The sequence below is a fragment of the Dromaius novaehollandiae genome, chromosome 2, assembly GCF_036370855.1.
Source record: "Dromaius novaehollandiae isolate bDroNov1 chromosome 2, bDroNov1.hap1, whole genome shotgun sequence".
NCBI lineage: Eukaryota > Metazoa > Chordata > Aves > Casuariiformes > Dromaiidae > Dromaius > Dromaius novaehollandiae.
Window position 1 is genome coordinate 137,563,684 of NC_088099.1, and position 16,979 is coordinate 137,580,662.

At 36.0% G+C, this 16,979-nt stretch overlaps 1 protein-coding gene across 4 annotated transcripts in view; it reads right to left on the reverse strand.

Moving 5' to 3' along the window:
- Nucleotides 1-16,979, reverse strand: part of SNTG1 (syntrophin gamma 1) — a 341,044-nt gene that overhangs the window by 35,856 nt on the left and 288,209 nt on the right. For all 4 annotated transcript variants that reach the window (XM_026097832.2, XM_026097823.2, XM_064507560.1 and 1 more), the window contains 2 exons: nt 13,619-13,735; nt 10,643-10,714 (listed from right to left, as the gene is read on the reverse strand). In XM_026097832.2, the coding sequence (XP_025953617.1) occupies nt 10,643-10,714; nt 13,619-13,735 (189 nt within the window). The remainder of the gene's footprint in view (nt 1-10,642; nt 10,715-13,618; nt 13,736-16,979) is intronic.

Here is a 16,979-nt window from a genome sequence, read left to right on the forward strand (position 1 = left end):
TATATTTGAAAAATATACATAAGCTTAAAAAGAATTCTCAACATACTTATGAGATATACATTTCCTTCTTAGTGTTATTTCATTCTACTTGTAAAAATAATTAGGTGCCTTGACAAGGCTCTCTTTGGTATAGCTTCTGCTCCTTTTTACTACCAGACCTTTCTTTAGTCTTTCATTTGTGTTCAGGCATGTAAAAATTGAAAACTCTATGCCATACTTACAGACCTAACCATATATTTCATATTTATGAAATAAATTGTACATATTTCATATGTACAATGGATAAACCATAGGAAACAATACATGGACAAAGTTAAAAGATGGATATGTGAATGTCCTCGAGAAGACAGAAATTCACAGTGAAATTTTCTCTCAGGAAGCCAACTGAGAATTGTCCAGAAGTCTCTGCAAATTTAAGATAAACTTGTTAGGAGTCCCACAAACAGCGCTGGATTAAGCAGGAATCCTCATTAATTAACTTTCCAAGATGACTCATTTTGGCTAAAATATACAATGTTATTCTACACATTTAAGAATGTGCTATGATGCTGTACTTTTACAGTCACTCACTAGCCACTGATGGACATTAGCTGATTTCATGTTGATTTTTTAAGAACTCTTTCATAGTGCTAATGATCAGCTGCACCATTGTCCCTGACATTCCTAATGTGAATTACTACAGATTCTCTGAAGTAAGAACAGTCACAAAAGCTGCAGCAGTATCCTAATTCCCCACTGGAAGGAAAGTCATCCTGCAGAAGGATTGACTGTGAGGAAGGTCTTTGGCTTATGCCCAGCTTCAGGGTAATCCAGCATCTCTGCTGACAGAATGGTATGACTCTTGCTTGCCTAATTAATAATGATGTCCATGTTAAGTGAGAGTAATAAATTTGTCTAAGGGAACCAAGCATGGCTCATTAGCCAGGTCCGTTCAAATTAAGGCAGAAGGCTTCTTTATCATTGAACAGTGACATCATCTTCTCTTCTGCCGAAGGAATCTTTTCTTTTTTGAAAAGATGTCCTCTTCAGGAGCTATGCTCCTTTTTGATTACTTGTGCCTTTTCATGTATAATGAGTCCAATAAATACTCATATTTAGGCTATTAGTCAGTGATATCCTCTAAGATGCAAGAAGGTCTCAATTTTTACTACAGGCAATGAGAGCTGAGTTCTTTGTCTTATGATCTGTGCACAAGAAATCAAAACTAGGTCTAACTGCTTCCATGCTCATAGCATGATTCTTTATCCAGGAGGAGGTGCTGAAGAACTGTCTCAAAGACTGGTTTATCTGCAAAGTTATATGAAATATAAAGAGCAATTTGAGGATGGAACTGTAAATATTAATGACACTGGGGAGCAGGTTTTGACATGAGCAATGGTCCACATAAGATGTTCAAAATCACCACAGTCAGAGTTATATACATGCACAGACTAAATAGACCCTGACAGCTAAGACGATTTTATTTCAGCTTTTAAAATGAAGTAACCATTCATGTCTGTTAAATTAATTATAATAATTATTAATAATACATAGACAGAAGGAATAAACAAAAACTATTTCCATTGTTGACTAGCTTTCCTTGTTGACTAGCTCTAAATGGCCTATTGTAACCAAGATTCATACCTACTACCTATATTCTCTGAAGATAAAAATCACCCTCCCATCTATTCAAGAGTGCAATAATTCCAAGGTATAGTGGCTGTAAAAACTAATCAGACGATGCTTTTAAACTTACAGACATCAGTGCCCTGATTATTTTACCATTTGTGCCTGCTCTCTTTCACTTACTAGGTGCATCTACATAAACAGAAAATCCTTCTTTCTAAGGGATTCTAATGATCTACTCTTTATCTGGTACTTCAGGAACACATTTCTGGCATCCCAGTTAGTTGCTATGGAGATGGTTCTAATAGCATTTAAAGGCAGCTAGGAAGAGATTCACTCCAGAGCAAAAAGACCAACCAACCAACCAACCATTTTTTTCCAACGTGTCCTCATTAATCTTAATAAAGACAAAAACACCCTATATCATTCCTGTGCAGGCATATACAAAAATACCTCATGTTATGTGGGCAGTCCTGTATTTTAAAGTTAAAATACAATAAAAATTTTGAAGTTGCATATATATGTATTTAAATATGCACAGAATGTCATCTAAACTGAAACTGAACAGAATATTTTTTAATGGCCAACTTTTATCAAAGTAAATTTTCTCAAAGAAAAATTAAATGAAGAGAGGATAAATTTTCGTTTCAATTAAATTCCATTAAAAAGATCTGTCTTACTGCTTGATAGAAACAGAGATGTTCATTCCCTATAACCTGTTAGTTACAGCAGTGAGCTAGAACATAAAATTATTCTCCCATTCTGCCAGATTAAAAGATGATAGACTTGCATTTGAATCAGACCAGGAATATGAACATAAGTTTCTTCCAAGCCAGTGCCATAATTGTACGTATGTATTTCTTAATGTTCTCCACCTAGAAATGATTTTACTTTTATGTCATAGGAGAACAATTTTCCAAAGTTGTCATAAAGCAGAATCATTATCTTTGGGGAAAAATATTTTAATACTTTCTAAAGAAGCATTAGTGGTTATTTTCTGCTAAAGAAAAATCAGAGAATAATATGATTACAGAGAGAGGTTTAAATAAGTACTGACCACCTCTTTGGAGAGGTATTAAGGTTTTGTACCTCTTTAAACTTTGAGTCATTAATGGCTGGAAATGAAGTTCAAGAACAGATCCCAGAAGAGTAAATATTACTATAGTATATAGTTCAAATAGCAATGCTAAAGAGTGTTCTTATCTTTTCATTTTTAGCCCTTGTTTACAACTTTATTTCCATGTTAGTTGTCTGCCTGAGGATATCTTATTTAATATTTTTAGTTAAAACAGCTCAAACAGTTCTATGAAAGAAATGAGGAAAAGGAATGAGATGGGTTTGTCCATGTTAAATAAGCCCCCTCCGGAAACTGCTTTTCTTGGACACTCTAGAGCCTCCGTTCCTTGGTGATCAGGCCTGACATTTGACAGCAACTACTTTAGGGATGGGACAAACTTTTTGCTGCCCTCTTAAAAATCCAAGTTAGGATCTATTGAAAAGTTCAGACAACCCTTGGTAAAATCTGGCTGTTACCTTTTTTGAAGATTTCATTCTGAACATGCTCCACCTTATGAAGCAACTGAGGACTTTTCCATCCCCATGGTGTGAGGGAAGAGAACTTCCCTACGTTTCCCAGCTGCTATGTTACTAGCCATGGGAAATGAGTACAGGACAACCTGGACCCTCTGCACCTCTCGAAGAGGAGAGAAGAAGCACTTGACTCAAGGACAGAACGGGACAGAGAAATTATGTGGAAAAAGAGAAAAGCAGCAAGGTAGGAGGAAACAGCTCTCACGGAAACAGGCAGGACCAGAGTAAGCCAGAATATAGCGTAATATGTTAGGGCAAAATACAGGCAGGTGTAAAAGCAGAACCGAGCAGGGTGAGAAGTGTGAAGAAGGGAAACATAGACAGAAACAGATTAAAGATATGCAAGAAGGTGTGGGTAAATGGCAATTGGCAAAACCAGTATAGTAATAAAGGAAGAGGCAGAGGAAGAATTCATTAGAAATTAATAACTTTGTTTTCAAAGTTGACTCTGGTTGTTGTGCAAAAGTAATCAGTAGAGTTACACCCCAATCTGAATACACCAAACAAAATGTTAAATACTTGTCCCTGAGACAGAAAAATTTATTTCACATGATGAATGGGACAAGGATCCTGTGAAAAAATACAGTATTATCCTTGATGTATGAAAGCCTATATTCTGAAATTCTTTAGGCAATAGAAGTCCAACATCTTATGCTAAATTTAATTATTTCAAAAGCCAGAAAACTTTAAAGAAAAATAGGATTAACCTCAAAAGAAAATGTTTTCTGAAACAACTCAAATAATTAAAGATTGTGACCAAAACAGAAAATTGATAAATGTTACATAAAATCTACCAAAATTGGTGTATCTGAATATATTAGTGGATAAATACTGAAATAATAGTTTACTCCACATATCTCCTTTGCTGGTGGTCTTTATATTTGGCCAGAAATAGAGAGAGACACAGAGGATAGGAAAAGGGCAGGTACATGGGCAGGAACATGTTAAATGTGAGCAGAATCAAAAGAGGAAAGTGCTTGAAACTGAAACAGGTTTGGAATTAGTGAGGGTGAGGAGGGGGGCGAAGGATAGGAATTGGCATGGATGCTGCTGCTGCATGAACTGAAAGAAGTAGTTTTACCATCATGTCTACCACAGCTGCTGTGTCACGAGACCTGCTATGACTTCACCCGACTTTTATCACCCTGATCCTGAAAATGCCCTGATTAGACTAAGTCTAATCCTTCTCAAGCTTTGGATAAGTCTCAAACAACATCTGGGACGTGAGACATACCATTCTCTTTTCAGCCTATCCTTATTCATTATTCACATTTCACACCTTAATCCTGTTCTTTTTCAGCATTCCTTTAGCCTTATATTAAAAAATAAAGTTAAAAATAAAAAATAAAAGTTGGTTTTGCCTTTCAAGATGTGGCAACACCACTGAGGTCTCATAATTAGAGAGGCAGCAATACGCAATTTCTTAGATGGAGGATGGTACAACTTTGCCACAAGGAGAAGTAAGGGGCTGATGTGTTGCCTTTAACCAGCAGAGAGGTTACAAGAGTCATTTAAAGTGTGTTTTCTGCATCTGTTGTTCTTTTTCTTTTCCTCTGTGTTTACTTTGTTATTTCTTCCAGGAAGCAGGATCAAACTTGAACAGTGGCAGCCCCAGCCCAACTCAACTGACTTTCTTTTTTCTCCAGAGGAGACAGTTTGTACCATCTTAATATTGTGTAAAAACTGTTAAAAAAAAGGGGAGGGTGTCCTTTATTTTATTTATTTATTTTTATTTTTTAAGAAAAACCTCGCTGCAGTTCAAAGGAAAGAGAAAAGATGAAGTTAAGGTGAAATACTTAATACTTTACGTTTCAAATACTGCGTGTCCTTGTTTTTCTAGACCTTAAATAAAAAATTTACAAGTCTTTAAATGGTGGCAGGGGCAGTCGTCATGTAACTAATCATGCTGTCTCTTTGCTTTCAAAAGAGAATCAGTGCTCTACAGTAATAAGATCATCAACACCTTTAACACTCTGAACCCACTAAATTTATCAAAATTAACACACCATATAATTAAGCATTGTATCACTATGCACACGTTGAAGAGGAATGAACTGACATCACATACAGAATCACAGATAACAGGGAAAATAGGGTCAGAGGTGGGATCATCTAGTCCACACTTCTATCCAAGGTAGGAGCAGTTACACATCAGTGAACCCCGGCATTGTCTGTCTAGCTGCTTTTTGTAAGGATCCAACGATGTAAATTCAGCAACCTCCGTAGAAGCTCTATGCCAGTACTGAATGATGCTAGCACCGAAGAAATTTTCCTTTATTGTCCAACATAAGCCTACTTAATGATGGTCTCAGTGCTAGTGGACATGGAGAATATTTATGACTGTTACTATTACTTTTATCCTATAAGACAACAGTAACTCTAGTTAGGGCTGAAACTGTTCCTCTTTCCTCTAGAAACATTAAATATGTTTAAATTTAGCAGAGGAGGTAATCCAAAGACTGAAAATTACTTCAGCTGTTTAGAACTGAAACACTCAACAGTCTATGACTTTTTCCAGGAACTGCACCTGGCTAAACTTTGCCTGAAAAACTAAAAGCAGGATTAACATGTTCATAAAGGGATTAATTACTTATGCCTCCTTAGCATTTTTGAGTGTGTTTGAAGTGCTTTAGTGGAATCATATCAGGCTGCAAGTCTAAATGCACTATTGTTCTGGTAGTGTATGAATGTGATTGTCAGGTTTTTAACTTTGTTTACTATCTAAAATTGTAAATATTTAATTCGGGGTTCAGTACTCATTAGCTAATTTATGTCAATACCTTTTTCAAAGTCATAATAGAGCTCCTTTAAATCTACTTTTATGCTTCAGTTTTTCCTAGTCTTTGTGATTATTTAGAAGGTTCTAATCAAATTAAGAATAGCGCCTTTTTGTCTTGCTTAGGGCAAGTCCCCTCGCCTTTTCCTCATAGTCTGATGAAACAAATGAAAACAAAAATACAGTAATAACAAAATAGCAATTTACTATTAGGACTTTTGTAAGTATTACCTAAATAGTTGTAAATCATATAATAATCTCTGACAGCTCCCATCAAGGTGCAGGACAGCCTGGCTTTCAGTGCCTTAAATCTAGGTAGGACCTTAACAATTGCAAATGGCATCTCAGTTTCCTGTGGTTCAGGAGAAGAATCAGACATCTTAAAACAGCTGCTGAAGGAGAAAGCACGATCCGTACACACAGGGAGTTATGAAGAAAACATTCACCATGATGGCAGATGATTTCTGAGTTTTATTTAGTGTGTTCAGACTATTTTCCCTTTCCAACAATTAAACTAGTCCTCTGCTGCCTCTAGATGTTAATATTTATTTAGTGCTTTAATATTTTTACTGTCACCTGAAGTGGAAGTATTCTCTCATATTAAAGCACTGAAATGTTCATATGTAAACAGTAGGATCTGGCAGTTCATATTCTCCACTGCAGCACTTCTGTCATGGAGAAGAAACTTCAAACCTCTCTAACTGAAGAAAATCATGCCACCTTTTACTTAAAAAGACAAAATTGAGGTAGTAAGTATCTCTAATCAAAACAGCTCTGTCGAAGTTCATCAGAATTTAACTCAGATTTAGGGAGTGGAATAAGGAGAAAAAATGCTTTGGGACAGACTTAGTAGTAAATCCTGTCCTTGTGGCATGAGGGACATTTATTGGAAGCTGCAAACAAACTGCAATAGAAAAAAGTCAGCGTGGTCTGGGGAAAGTTGCATACTGGTTTCTGATGATTAGTAGTCTAAAAATGGAAAAGAAAAAGAAAAAAGAAACATCTTATTCTAATCTAAACAAGCCAGGTAACGCAGATACCATCTGATCACCAACTGGCCTAAAATATTTGCTCATTTTGAAAAATTAGACATGGTCCAAGACTAGTTAACTGGACTCACGTCCCTTCTGGCTCTAGAGAGCTGTGAAACGTTGTAGCAGTCCTGACCAAAAGACTCAGTACTCCATGCAGACAATATATCTTATCTCCTTCTCAGAATGCTCAACAGCCTGTTCAACAAAGAAGGAAATATGCTTGGGATATATTAATTCTAAAGCACAACGTCTCACTCCTGGGCAAGTTCATATGAGCATAGGCCACTTACAAGTTCATCTGCATTAAAGGAGTATTAGCCACAGAAGCTGCACCTGTACTAATAAATTAAGCATATATGGAACAGTTTGTTGGCTCTATAGCCAGCTGTCAAGAAACAGGCCAAATCCACACTATGAAACTCTTCTTCCCTCCAAAACAGGGTGCTTACATGCAAGCTGCTGATTAGGAACGCTCCCTCATCCATGCTAATGCTCAAGCTATACCAGGAATTGTTTGGGAAAGCACTAGGTAGTCCACTAGGCCCAAAAACCATGGCAGAGATCACTCTAAAAATTGTAACAGCATTGGTGACTGTGTTCCCTGTCCGGGAATGGTCTGTGATGTTTACTTCTAGTAAATGTGTAGCCAGAATAATCTGAATTTAGGCCAGAATATGGAACTGAAACTGCTTAAGAGACACTGATTGATTTCTCTCTGCCCAATGACATACGACTGTGTCTTCTGAAGCAGAAACATGGAAGAATTTGATTTTGGAAGGATAATTTTCCTGAAAAGAATGGTATGAACTCAGTTGTTCCTGTGGAGGGGCAGGAAGTGTAGGAGAGGGAACTACCTCTGGCAGAAAAGCCCAGGTTTCTTTTCTTTATTTTTTCATTAGGCTTCCTAAACTATCACGCTGTCTATCAATCTCTGAGAATATAATCTCTTTACAACCCTTTCTGTTAGCCTGCCCTTTTGACTTTCAACTCATTCTCTTAGCAAAACAAATTTACAACAAAAGCAGCATGTGAGATACCATAGCATGGAAGAAGTCTGAAGGTGATCACAAAGTAACAGCGCAACTTTTTTTTAGTTGTATCCACTTCAATAATATCCATGGGGCATGTACAAATGTGTCTAGAAACACACACTGCTAAAATGAAGAGAGAGATTTATGTTGCTGGCAGAAAACCTAAACAAAAACTTGAGTCTCTACAGAGGCTCAATTTCCCAGTATTAATCGGAAACTGTTTTTCTTGTTTTTACTTGCTTTTATATTGAGCCAAACCAGGGTTCAGATCTATAATGTCCACTGCAGAAGACTGGAAGAAAGTGAAGATTAATACTCCAGTGTCAGAAGAAGGTATAATTTTATTGCAGTACTTTTTCTACTTATTTTTTTTATTTATCATTTACAGTTTTTAATAAGCTAAGGAACCAATTTAAAGCGCTTTAACATTTTATAAACTTGACCATGCTTAAAAACAATAAAGAAATAATTAAATAGGAATAAATATGAATAAAGTGATAATGAAACACAAAAAGGATATATATCTATATCTATATATATCTATATAACACTTAAGATGTAATTGTATTTTTAGGTAATATACTAAGGCTTGGCTGAAATTGTATCACTTGCACTTTGTTCCAAATTCACAAAGAACTGTTAGAGAAACTCCCTGCCGCAGTGTCCTCTGCTAATACAGGCTGAGAATGGTGTTTCTGCCCAGACAGTCTGGAGAACCAAGTGATAAGGAAAATCAGCATTTTACAATTTTTTCTGCCCTTCTACACAACAGTGCCACAGAGGCACTGTTCAGGTTTTATTGCTTTGTGGTTTGTACTCCTCAGCTGACTGGTTTAGACTTCTTTTTATTTAACCTAACTCCTGCTATACAGCTGAAAAGAGAAAAAATCCCAGAACTGGTGTCCAAGCAAAGGGGATAAAGGAGAAGGGGAAAAAAAGAAAAATGGCTATAAATGAGTGAATGAGAAGTGTGAGTGAATGAGAAGTGTATCAACAAAGGAAGATGGTAGAAGGAAGGAAAAGGAATATTAAAATTACAAAAATCTGTATGACATGGGTTTTGTATGTTTATGTTAAAATAAGATAATAAAATCTTTGGATAAACCACAAGTAGAGTTGTCCCGGCTCTCACAGGCTTAATTTTGAGTATGTATGTAGGTGCTTACAGCTTTCCAGTTTCAAGGCCTGAAGTAATCAGAGGTGCCCATTACAAGTCAGATATTTCATATTTCTCTGTGTTCTGAGAGAATTCTTCATGTTCCATCCCCAGTGTAACATCGTCACAGGCTAAAGAACTTTTTCTGCTTATACTCTCCTTATATCAACACTCTGAAACAGTCATTGTTTGCACACACTTGGTAGCTAATGGACATACTACAGCGATGGGACATGTTGCCTTTGGGATGTGCTACTCCCTGACAAAGAGTCCAGGCCTCACAGCCAAAGGAAGCAGTATAAGAGCACCTTTTCTGTTTCATGTTGCTTGCAGAGGTACTGTGTGGGTTTTCTTTTTATTTATTTATTTTTTTGGGGGGGGGGGGTGACTCTAAATTTGAAGTCTCTGAGGTAAAAAGCTTCTGAATTTTACTGAGCTCTTCCATCTGTATTTTGCCTCTTAAAGGAAAGGAGACTGTACCTGCCTGACCTACAAAAATGAGGAAATGTACCATGTGTAAGGTATTCCCTAAGGGAACCACTTTTTAAAAATGTGACTTTTCATCCTTCTTCTTGATAATGGTTTATCTCTGCCTGGGTGAAGTTTCAGAAAAGGCCAAATTATTTTAAAATAATTTGGTCCTGAAAAAGTAATCATACACTGGAAAGCTATTCAGATGAATAGAAAGAGACAGTTTTTCATGTCTTTTTTTCTCCTCTTTCTCTCAAGTTTTAGATTGAGAAACACTGCACATCTGGAAAACTGGTTTTCACTATTTTTAAAACAGAGAGAAGACAATATATATTAATTCTGAATTAAATTTGGATGAAAAATGAAATACAATGTGTAATTATGGCTCTATTCAATTTGCTACTCACAGATTTACCTGTAAGCATATTTCATTAGTTCTTCCAATGTACTAAGGTTCAAGCAAACTGAAGAAATTGGAAGAAATAAGAAACGTTTTCAGAATAGTATTACATATTTTAAGGACTCTGCTCTAAGCGCAGTCTTACATTGCAGCCCGTTTGAGTTACATCTGTGTATTTGCAAGTGGAATCAATCTCTATTTTCTTAGCTGTTTAGTTAGAAAAAAGAAATGTAACACAAGTTGAATGCACCAATGCAGTAAAGTTAAAAAATTCTTTTTCAGTATGAAACACATAATGCATTCTGCAGAAATAAAATAGTTTGCCATGTACAAGAATGGTAACCCAGTTAAAACTGGTTTATTTCCAGTTTTGCCATGCCTTTTTAAAACATTCCTTACAGAGCTTGATCCTGTATCCACTAATACCAGAACTTCTGATATTGACCTCAAAGGGAATAAATTCGATCTCTTTCTGCAAGGTGGTTGTATACTACAGAAAGTTTCTAGTTTCAATGTTATGCTCTGGCTTCTCTATCAGCCTGACAACATGGTAAATTATTTTATATTTTCTCATCATACCTTGAGAATTTTGCACATTATCTCATAAACTGAAAATGTTTTCTCTGCTCGTGTCCAATCCCAGGTTGTGACCTTGGGAAAAAAAAAGAAAAAAGAAAAGAAAGTAAGTAATTTTTCTTTATTTAGAATGAAGTTTGTTTAAAAAAAAATCTATCCATAAAACTTTCTACCCTATATGTCCTGTATAATGTGTACAGAAAGAGCAAATACTGCCTTAGAGAAATAACTACCAGGGACCAGACTGCTGCATGCAGGCAGTGCTGAGGAGATGTCCTGCCTGTCCCCTTGTGCATCCCGCAGCAGCTTTGCATGGCGGCTGCTCTAGGCTTCCCCTGGGAGCCTCCAGCCCACTCTGCTGGGGGCTTGCACTCAGAGCCCCAGAGGAAACAGTCCTTGGACTCCTCTGACAGAGCCCGCACTGCAAAAGGGCATGCTTTTCCTTCTTCCTTCCTTGCAACTGTGGGTCACAATCTGCCCAGTTATCTACATTACGTGCAAAGGTACCAAAATATAAAACCAAAGTCACCAACTCTGTCCTGTCCTAGATACTGTTTCATATGTAGGACACTTACTAGTGTCCACTGGGCTTGCAGTCCAGGTGAAAAGTAAAGGTAAAGGGTAAAGGTTAAGACTTGAACAGGAAAGAAAGGGAGAGATGAATTTATTCAGTCAAGGAAGAGTCAAGGGGATATCACAGCAATCTATAAATAACTCTGAGGAAACTGTGAGAAGGAAAGAGGAGAATTATTCATAGTCTCAGAAGATACAAGAACAAGCAAAATGGACTGAAAGCTGAGACTATAAATGAAGAAAAAAATCTTAATAGTAAGAAGTACTGAACAGTGGCCTAGCTCCAAAGCAATTGCTTATGTATCTGGGCATGCAAAAAAGTATTATTGATCAAATAGAAAAAAAAAGGGGGCAGGGGGAGATACCTATTACACAGTGTTCAAACACATGCCTCTCTAATGTGCTATAATTCGCCTGAGCCCAGGGAAATTCTTTTATTTGATTTTCTGGTTAAAAAGTTGGCAGCACATCTCTGTTCAGAAAACAACTTAATCCAAGGATCTTATACTACGAATACAATTAACAGAATTTTTATTCTTATAAAATTAGCTTACACATTCATAACTAGAAGTTCTGAAACTGCAGCCTTGAAACAGTTTTTTCTTAATCTTTTGTAATTCCTGGAAAAGCTGAACCTGTATACCTGCAGAATGGCAAACATAACTATATGTGCAAAATTTGCATACAAAAAGCATGATTTTAGAAGTTCTTTTAAAAGCCCTACTGCCGTCTTTGAAAAAAAGGATAACTTTGTTGGGCATATAAATATGTAAGTATTACATGACTTGTATTTTTAAGGCAACTCTATAAGAACTTCTCTGCCACTTGTCCCTTAAGGAGTACATTTGTCATTCTTCTTCCCTCCTACCCATGGACAGAAAGTATGTTTCTGTGTTTGAATTGCCTTCCTATCTTCAAATAAGAATCTCGCAAAAAAAATCATGTTGTGCTTGCAGCCCAGCTGAAACAAGACTTATAGAGACTTCAGGCATAGATGGCTTATCTCATATATATATATACACCTCATATATATATATATATACCTCCCAGAACTGTCCTATATCACATCACCACAGTCTGAAACCCCCTGTACAGCTTTATTAGCAGCATGTTCCTTCCACTCCCATTAATGATCACCCAACTACCATCAGCATATTACTTCTGGAAACGTATGACTGAATTGTCTGTAAAGACACTTGTAGTTGTCTTCTTTAGTGCTTACAAAAGAAGAATCTTCCCCTTTTGTATTGAACTTGTCCTTTCAGAATTGTTTTTGCTTTTATCTGGTGTCTAGGAGGTCATTTCACCTGAGAGACAGCAAATGCTCAGGTATATCTGCCAAAGCCAAGACAGCTACTTTTGAATTAAGGTGCTCAACACCGTAATTTGACATTTTAATCTTCTCCTGAAAAATATCTACCAGCAAAGGCCAAACTCCCATTACTAGTGCTGAATCAGTGAGCAACAGTTAGCAATATTGAACACAATAAGATTTCAGTTTATACTTAATTCCATTCTTCATGTCCTTTAACATGTCCCTAAATGCTTTGCTAACCAAACAAGTATGAATAATGACTGAAGAACAATGTAAAAACTTGCAAGTAAGCTTTGAACTACCTCACTCGGGAAGCAGCTGCAGTCTGGACCTGGCAAGACAGGGTTTAAGAGCAGGGCAGAAAAGTCACCTAGTAAACAGAATAAATGAACCCACACTATTCTCCCAGCCCCAATACTGGGCTGCTACTGACTCCTTAGCTAGTGGCTTAAAAGTTAGTCAGAGTGTATCTACATTTACTGCAGTATAATGTATCATAAAAATGTGAAATACATTGCTGACTATGAGACAATAGACAAAATTTTGCCCTGTGTTTCCAGTCAAACTCTAATTAACCTATTTAACCTAAACAATTTCATTTGCTTCCCTACCTTCCTTCTGGTGCTCCCAAGCAGCAAAAAAGCTACATTCAGGATGAAATCTAAAGATAGAGGTAATGCTCTGCAAGCCTTGTCATTTCCGCAGCATGCAAAAAGCTTTGATATTCCCCAAAATCTCAGCGGTTTGCCTTTTGAATGATAGTTGAAAAATCTAGCTATCTTCCTTCAGGCTTTTTCTCCCTGCCAAAGGGAAATGAAAAGCCCCCTTTCAGCATGAGTAGAGCTCTCTTGTATTTTTTCTAAGTGCTCCAGTAAGTGGGGGCAAAGAAGTGCTTGTTAGCTGCAGAATCGTCTGATAGACAGTTATTTTCTGTCACTTCTATATCATATTCCCTGGAACTTTTCAGTGCTGTAAGCTGCAATCCTGTCAGCTGAATGAGTGATATCTCAGTGTGAAAGCCTCGTAAATATTACATGAAATAATCTTATTTAATAACACTTATTCCTGCTAAATATGAGAAATATACTTACTGGAGGTGCTATAAATTTATAAAGAGAAGATCCCCTCAGTGCTAGAAACTTTGGTGTGTACATTCGATCCTGGAGGGAGTCTTGTTCCCGTTCTTCCGTCCAGCCCATATAGACTATCTGACAGAAAAATCAATAGTGTTGACAAATTTCTCAGATATTTTCTTCAAACTATGGCAAATATTTCATGCAAGTAAGCTGATGTCTGTCAACTCTTATATAGCTACATACCTTGAACGACTGACAAAACACGGTTTATTGGCAGTTCACTTATAATCACATAATTGTATAAAGAAAGCCTGTTATAACAATCTGAAAATATCAAAACAAATATTTATTGTACTAGCAAAAACCAAAAATAGCTAAAACACATACTGAGCAGATGTTAAAGGTCTATTATCCGATTTAAAGCTCTCTGAACTAATGCTACATATTTGCTGACAAATCACATCAGAAGAATTAAACGCAAGTGAAATGTAAGGAACCACCAGGCAGGAATACAAAATCAAGTCACAGTTAAAAATATTCAGATAGGAGACAGACACATAGATATATAGATAGATACAGAGATAGATGGGATTTTACTGCAACAAAAAAGGAAAAATGCATCCTCTAAATACAAATTCACTGTTATGCATTAAACAATATGATCTTACGAATTTTATTTCTAAATTATGGCAGGTATGTTTCTTTCTTCTGAAAATTCATATTTAGGGGTTTTAAACTTCCTTACGTAGGAATACGTAATTAACAGCCTGTTTTCAGGCACTCCATTTTGAACACTCTTCATCTGTGGCTGAAGTTCAATTAGAAAACCTTCGACTTTTACCACTACGTGCACTTCTGCAGAAATAGATGTACGAACCAGGACATATTCAAACCCATTTTAGGATAAGGTTCACCACCCATCCATCTATCAAATATGAGTAACCTTATACCAAATCAGCAAAGAGTAATAGAGTATCAGTCACCACTATGCCAACTTCTGGAGAACACCTGAACAAGGAGTAGACACATCATGCAACTTTTGATTTACAATCATGCTATTAATGATAAACACTAATTTCCAGTGTGCACTGGTATGCTACTACTATGGAAAATAGATAACTCATATTTAGTGCATCTAATAGAATAGATCTATTATTTCAAATACCTTTGTGAAACTGGTTTCTAGACTTACTAGGTATGGGTCATTCTCTCTCCAATATCCTGATGTATTGTGTATTGAATAATGAAAATATAAGGAAACCAATCTAAGAAAAATAATTGTTATCATATTAATAGTCAATGAGCTAGTAAGTTTACTGATGGTATAAAGGTACCTAAGATTAATGTTTGCATTGCACATTTTATCATTTGAAACCTTATATCTCACATACTTTTAGACAAAGGAGCAAGTTACACAGGCTTATAATTTCATTACTGTTGGGAAGAAGCTTTTAATCAACTGATCTTTATGGAATGTACATGAAAATAAATGTATCTCTCTGTTGGATTTTATGGCTGCACACTTGAAATTCATGCCTTTATAAAATCCCCCTATACAGAGTCATAATACTACTCTCCATTACAGTTTACTGGATACTTTACATTCTACATATATACATGCAGGGAGACAGGGAGAAGGTCCGTTCTTCTCACAGTTACAGTCAAACTTCAACATTCAATTCTATTGATGAAAACAAACATTAATACTGTAATTCAGTTTGAGGTCCAATGAATAACACGTATTTAAGTATTTGCTGGTGTTATGATTAAACAAATTTGCAAGGTTCCAAAAGAAGACAGAGCCATACCACAGTACTCAAGAATTGAGCACGATGCTATATTGTCATGCAATAACTAAACATCCATACCCCCTGAAATCTCATTATTTCTGAAAGAAAAACAGTCAGAAGGATAACCTGACAGGCACTGTAAGAGGTTTTAGATGATTTCATTTGAATGTTTATTCAGATTTCCCTCACTTCTGTTATTTTGTATGTAATTCAATGCAAAAGAGTATGGACTCCTAATCCTCTGACCTAGTAGGAGGAGTCTGTAGAGTGACAGAGAGGGGCTACACAGAGGAGTAAAATTCATATAAAAATATCTGTACATAAGTTTGGCACATTTTTCCTGTGTAATAGATAAAGAATGAATGATCTCTAGTTTCTAGAAATTGAGACATCTGTACTTTAAAATTAATTACACTGAATTGATTTGGTTCCATCTTTGAGTTGTTTCATTAAAATTGGACACACAGTAAGATATCATCTTGCCTGGTGCTATTTAATATCATTGTACCACGATAAATAATCTGTGTTCAGCTAGTGTTTTTTCTTTCACACATCACTCATTTCATTTTATAAAGTTTCTACTTCTACTATTCATCAGAATAACAGGATAAAGTCACTCATGCTGTGCAGATGTATTGATATTTCACATTTGATTGCCTTAGTACTATAGCAGCCAAGAAATTTAAGGCAATTGCTCCTTTAGTTATTTCTCCCTTGCCTCTTCAGCTCATGAGGAGAAATTAGATTGATTTTTCAATCTGTTGTACTAAGGATTTATTACCAAAAAACACATTTCTCTTTCAACCTAAATATTTACTATTAATATACAGATGAATCAAGTGTAGACTATCTGATTATAATTAGGAACACTTACCAAGTTGCTTGTGTGTGTATATATATATGCATGTGTGGATTAAAATAATATGGGCTAGATTCTGGAAAAGAGAACAAAACTGAACAAATACTTTATAATTATTTTTATTACATGCTCCTTCAGTGGTATCAGTTTATCTAAACACACTGAGCAGATGAAGATAGATAAAATATTATCATTTTTACCTGATGAAGTGGAGAAATTGATTAAAATTTTTCACTTGTGAGGTAAAATTGAAGTCTTGAGCCATTTATGTTACTGATAAACATTTTAACTTTGGCTTCTAAAAAAGCTTTGACTATAAACAACATAAGAAAATTTTTTGGAAAGGGATCTCTACCTTCCAGAATAATAGATCATCTATATGTGTATAGTGAAATGTGGATGAACATGAAATTTGACTTGTGAGATGTGGAACACAAAAGGTCTTAATGCTACACACATGGACCTAGCCCAAAATCTTATTGAATTTCATGAGATTCTGTCTAAAAAGAAATGTTTAAACAATAGACACAAGAAGCATGAAGTAAATGGTAACCACAAAATGAGAGCACATGGCATGCCCTTTTACACATTTAGCTTTTTAATCATAGAAACATTTCTCTGAGTCCCTATAAACATTACCAAAAAAGGCTGGGAAGAAAAAAAATGTTATATGTGATAACATCCACTTAAAGGACAATTTTTGCAGCCCTAATAGCTTCTAACTTGC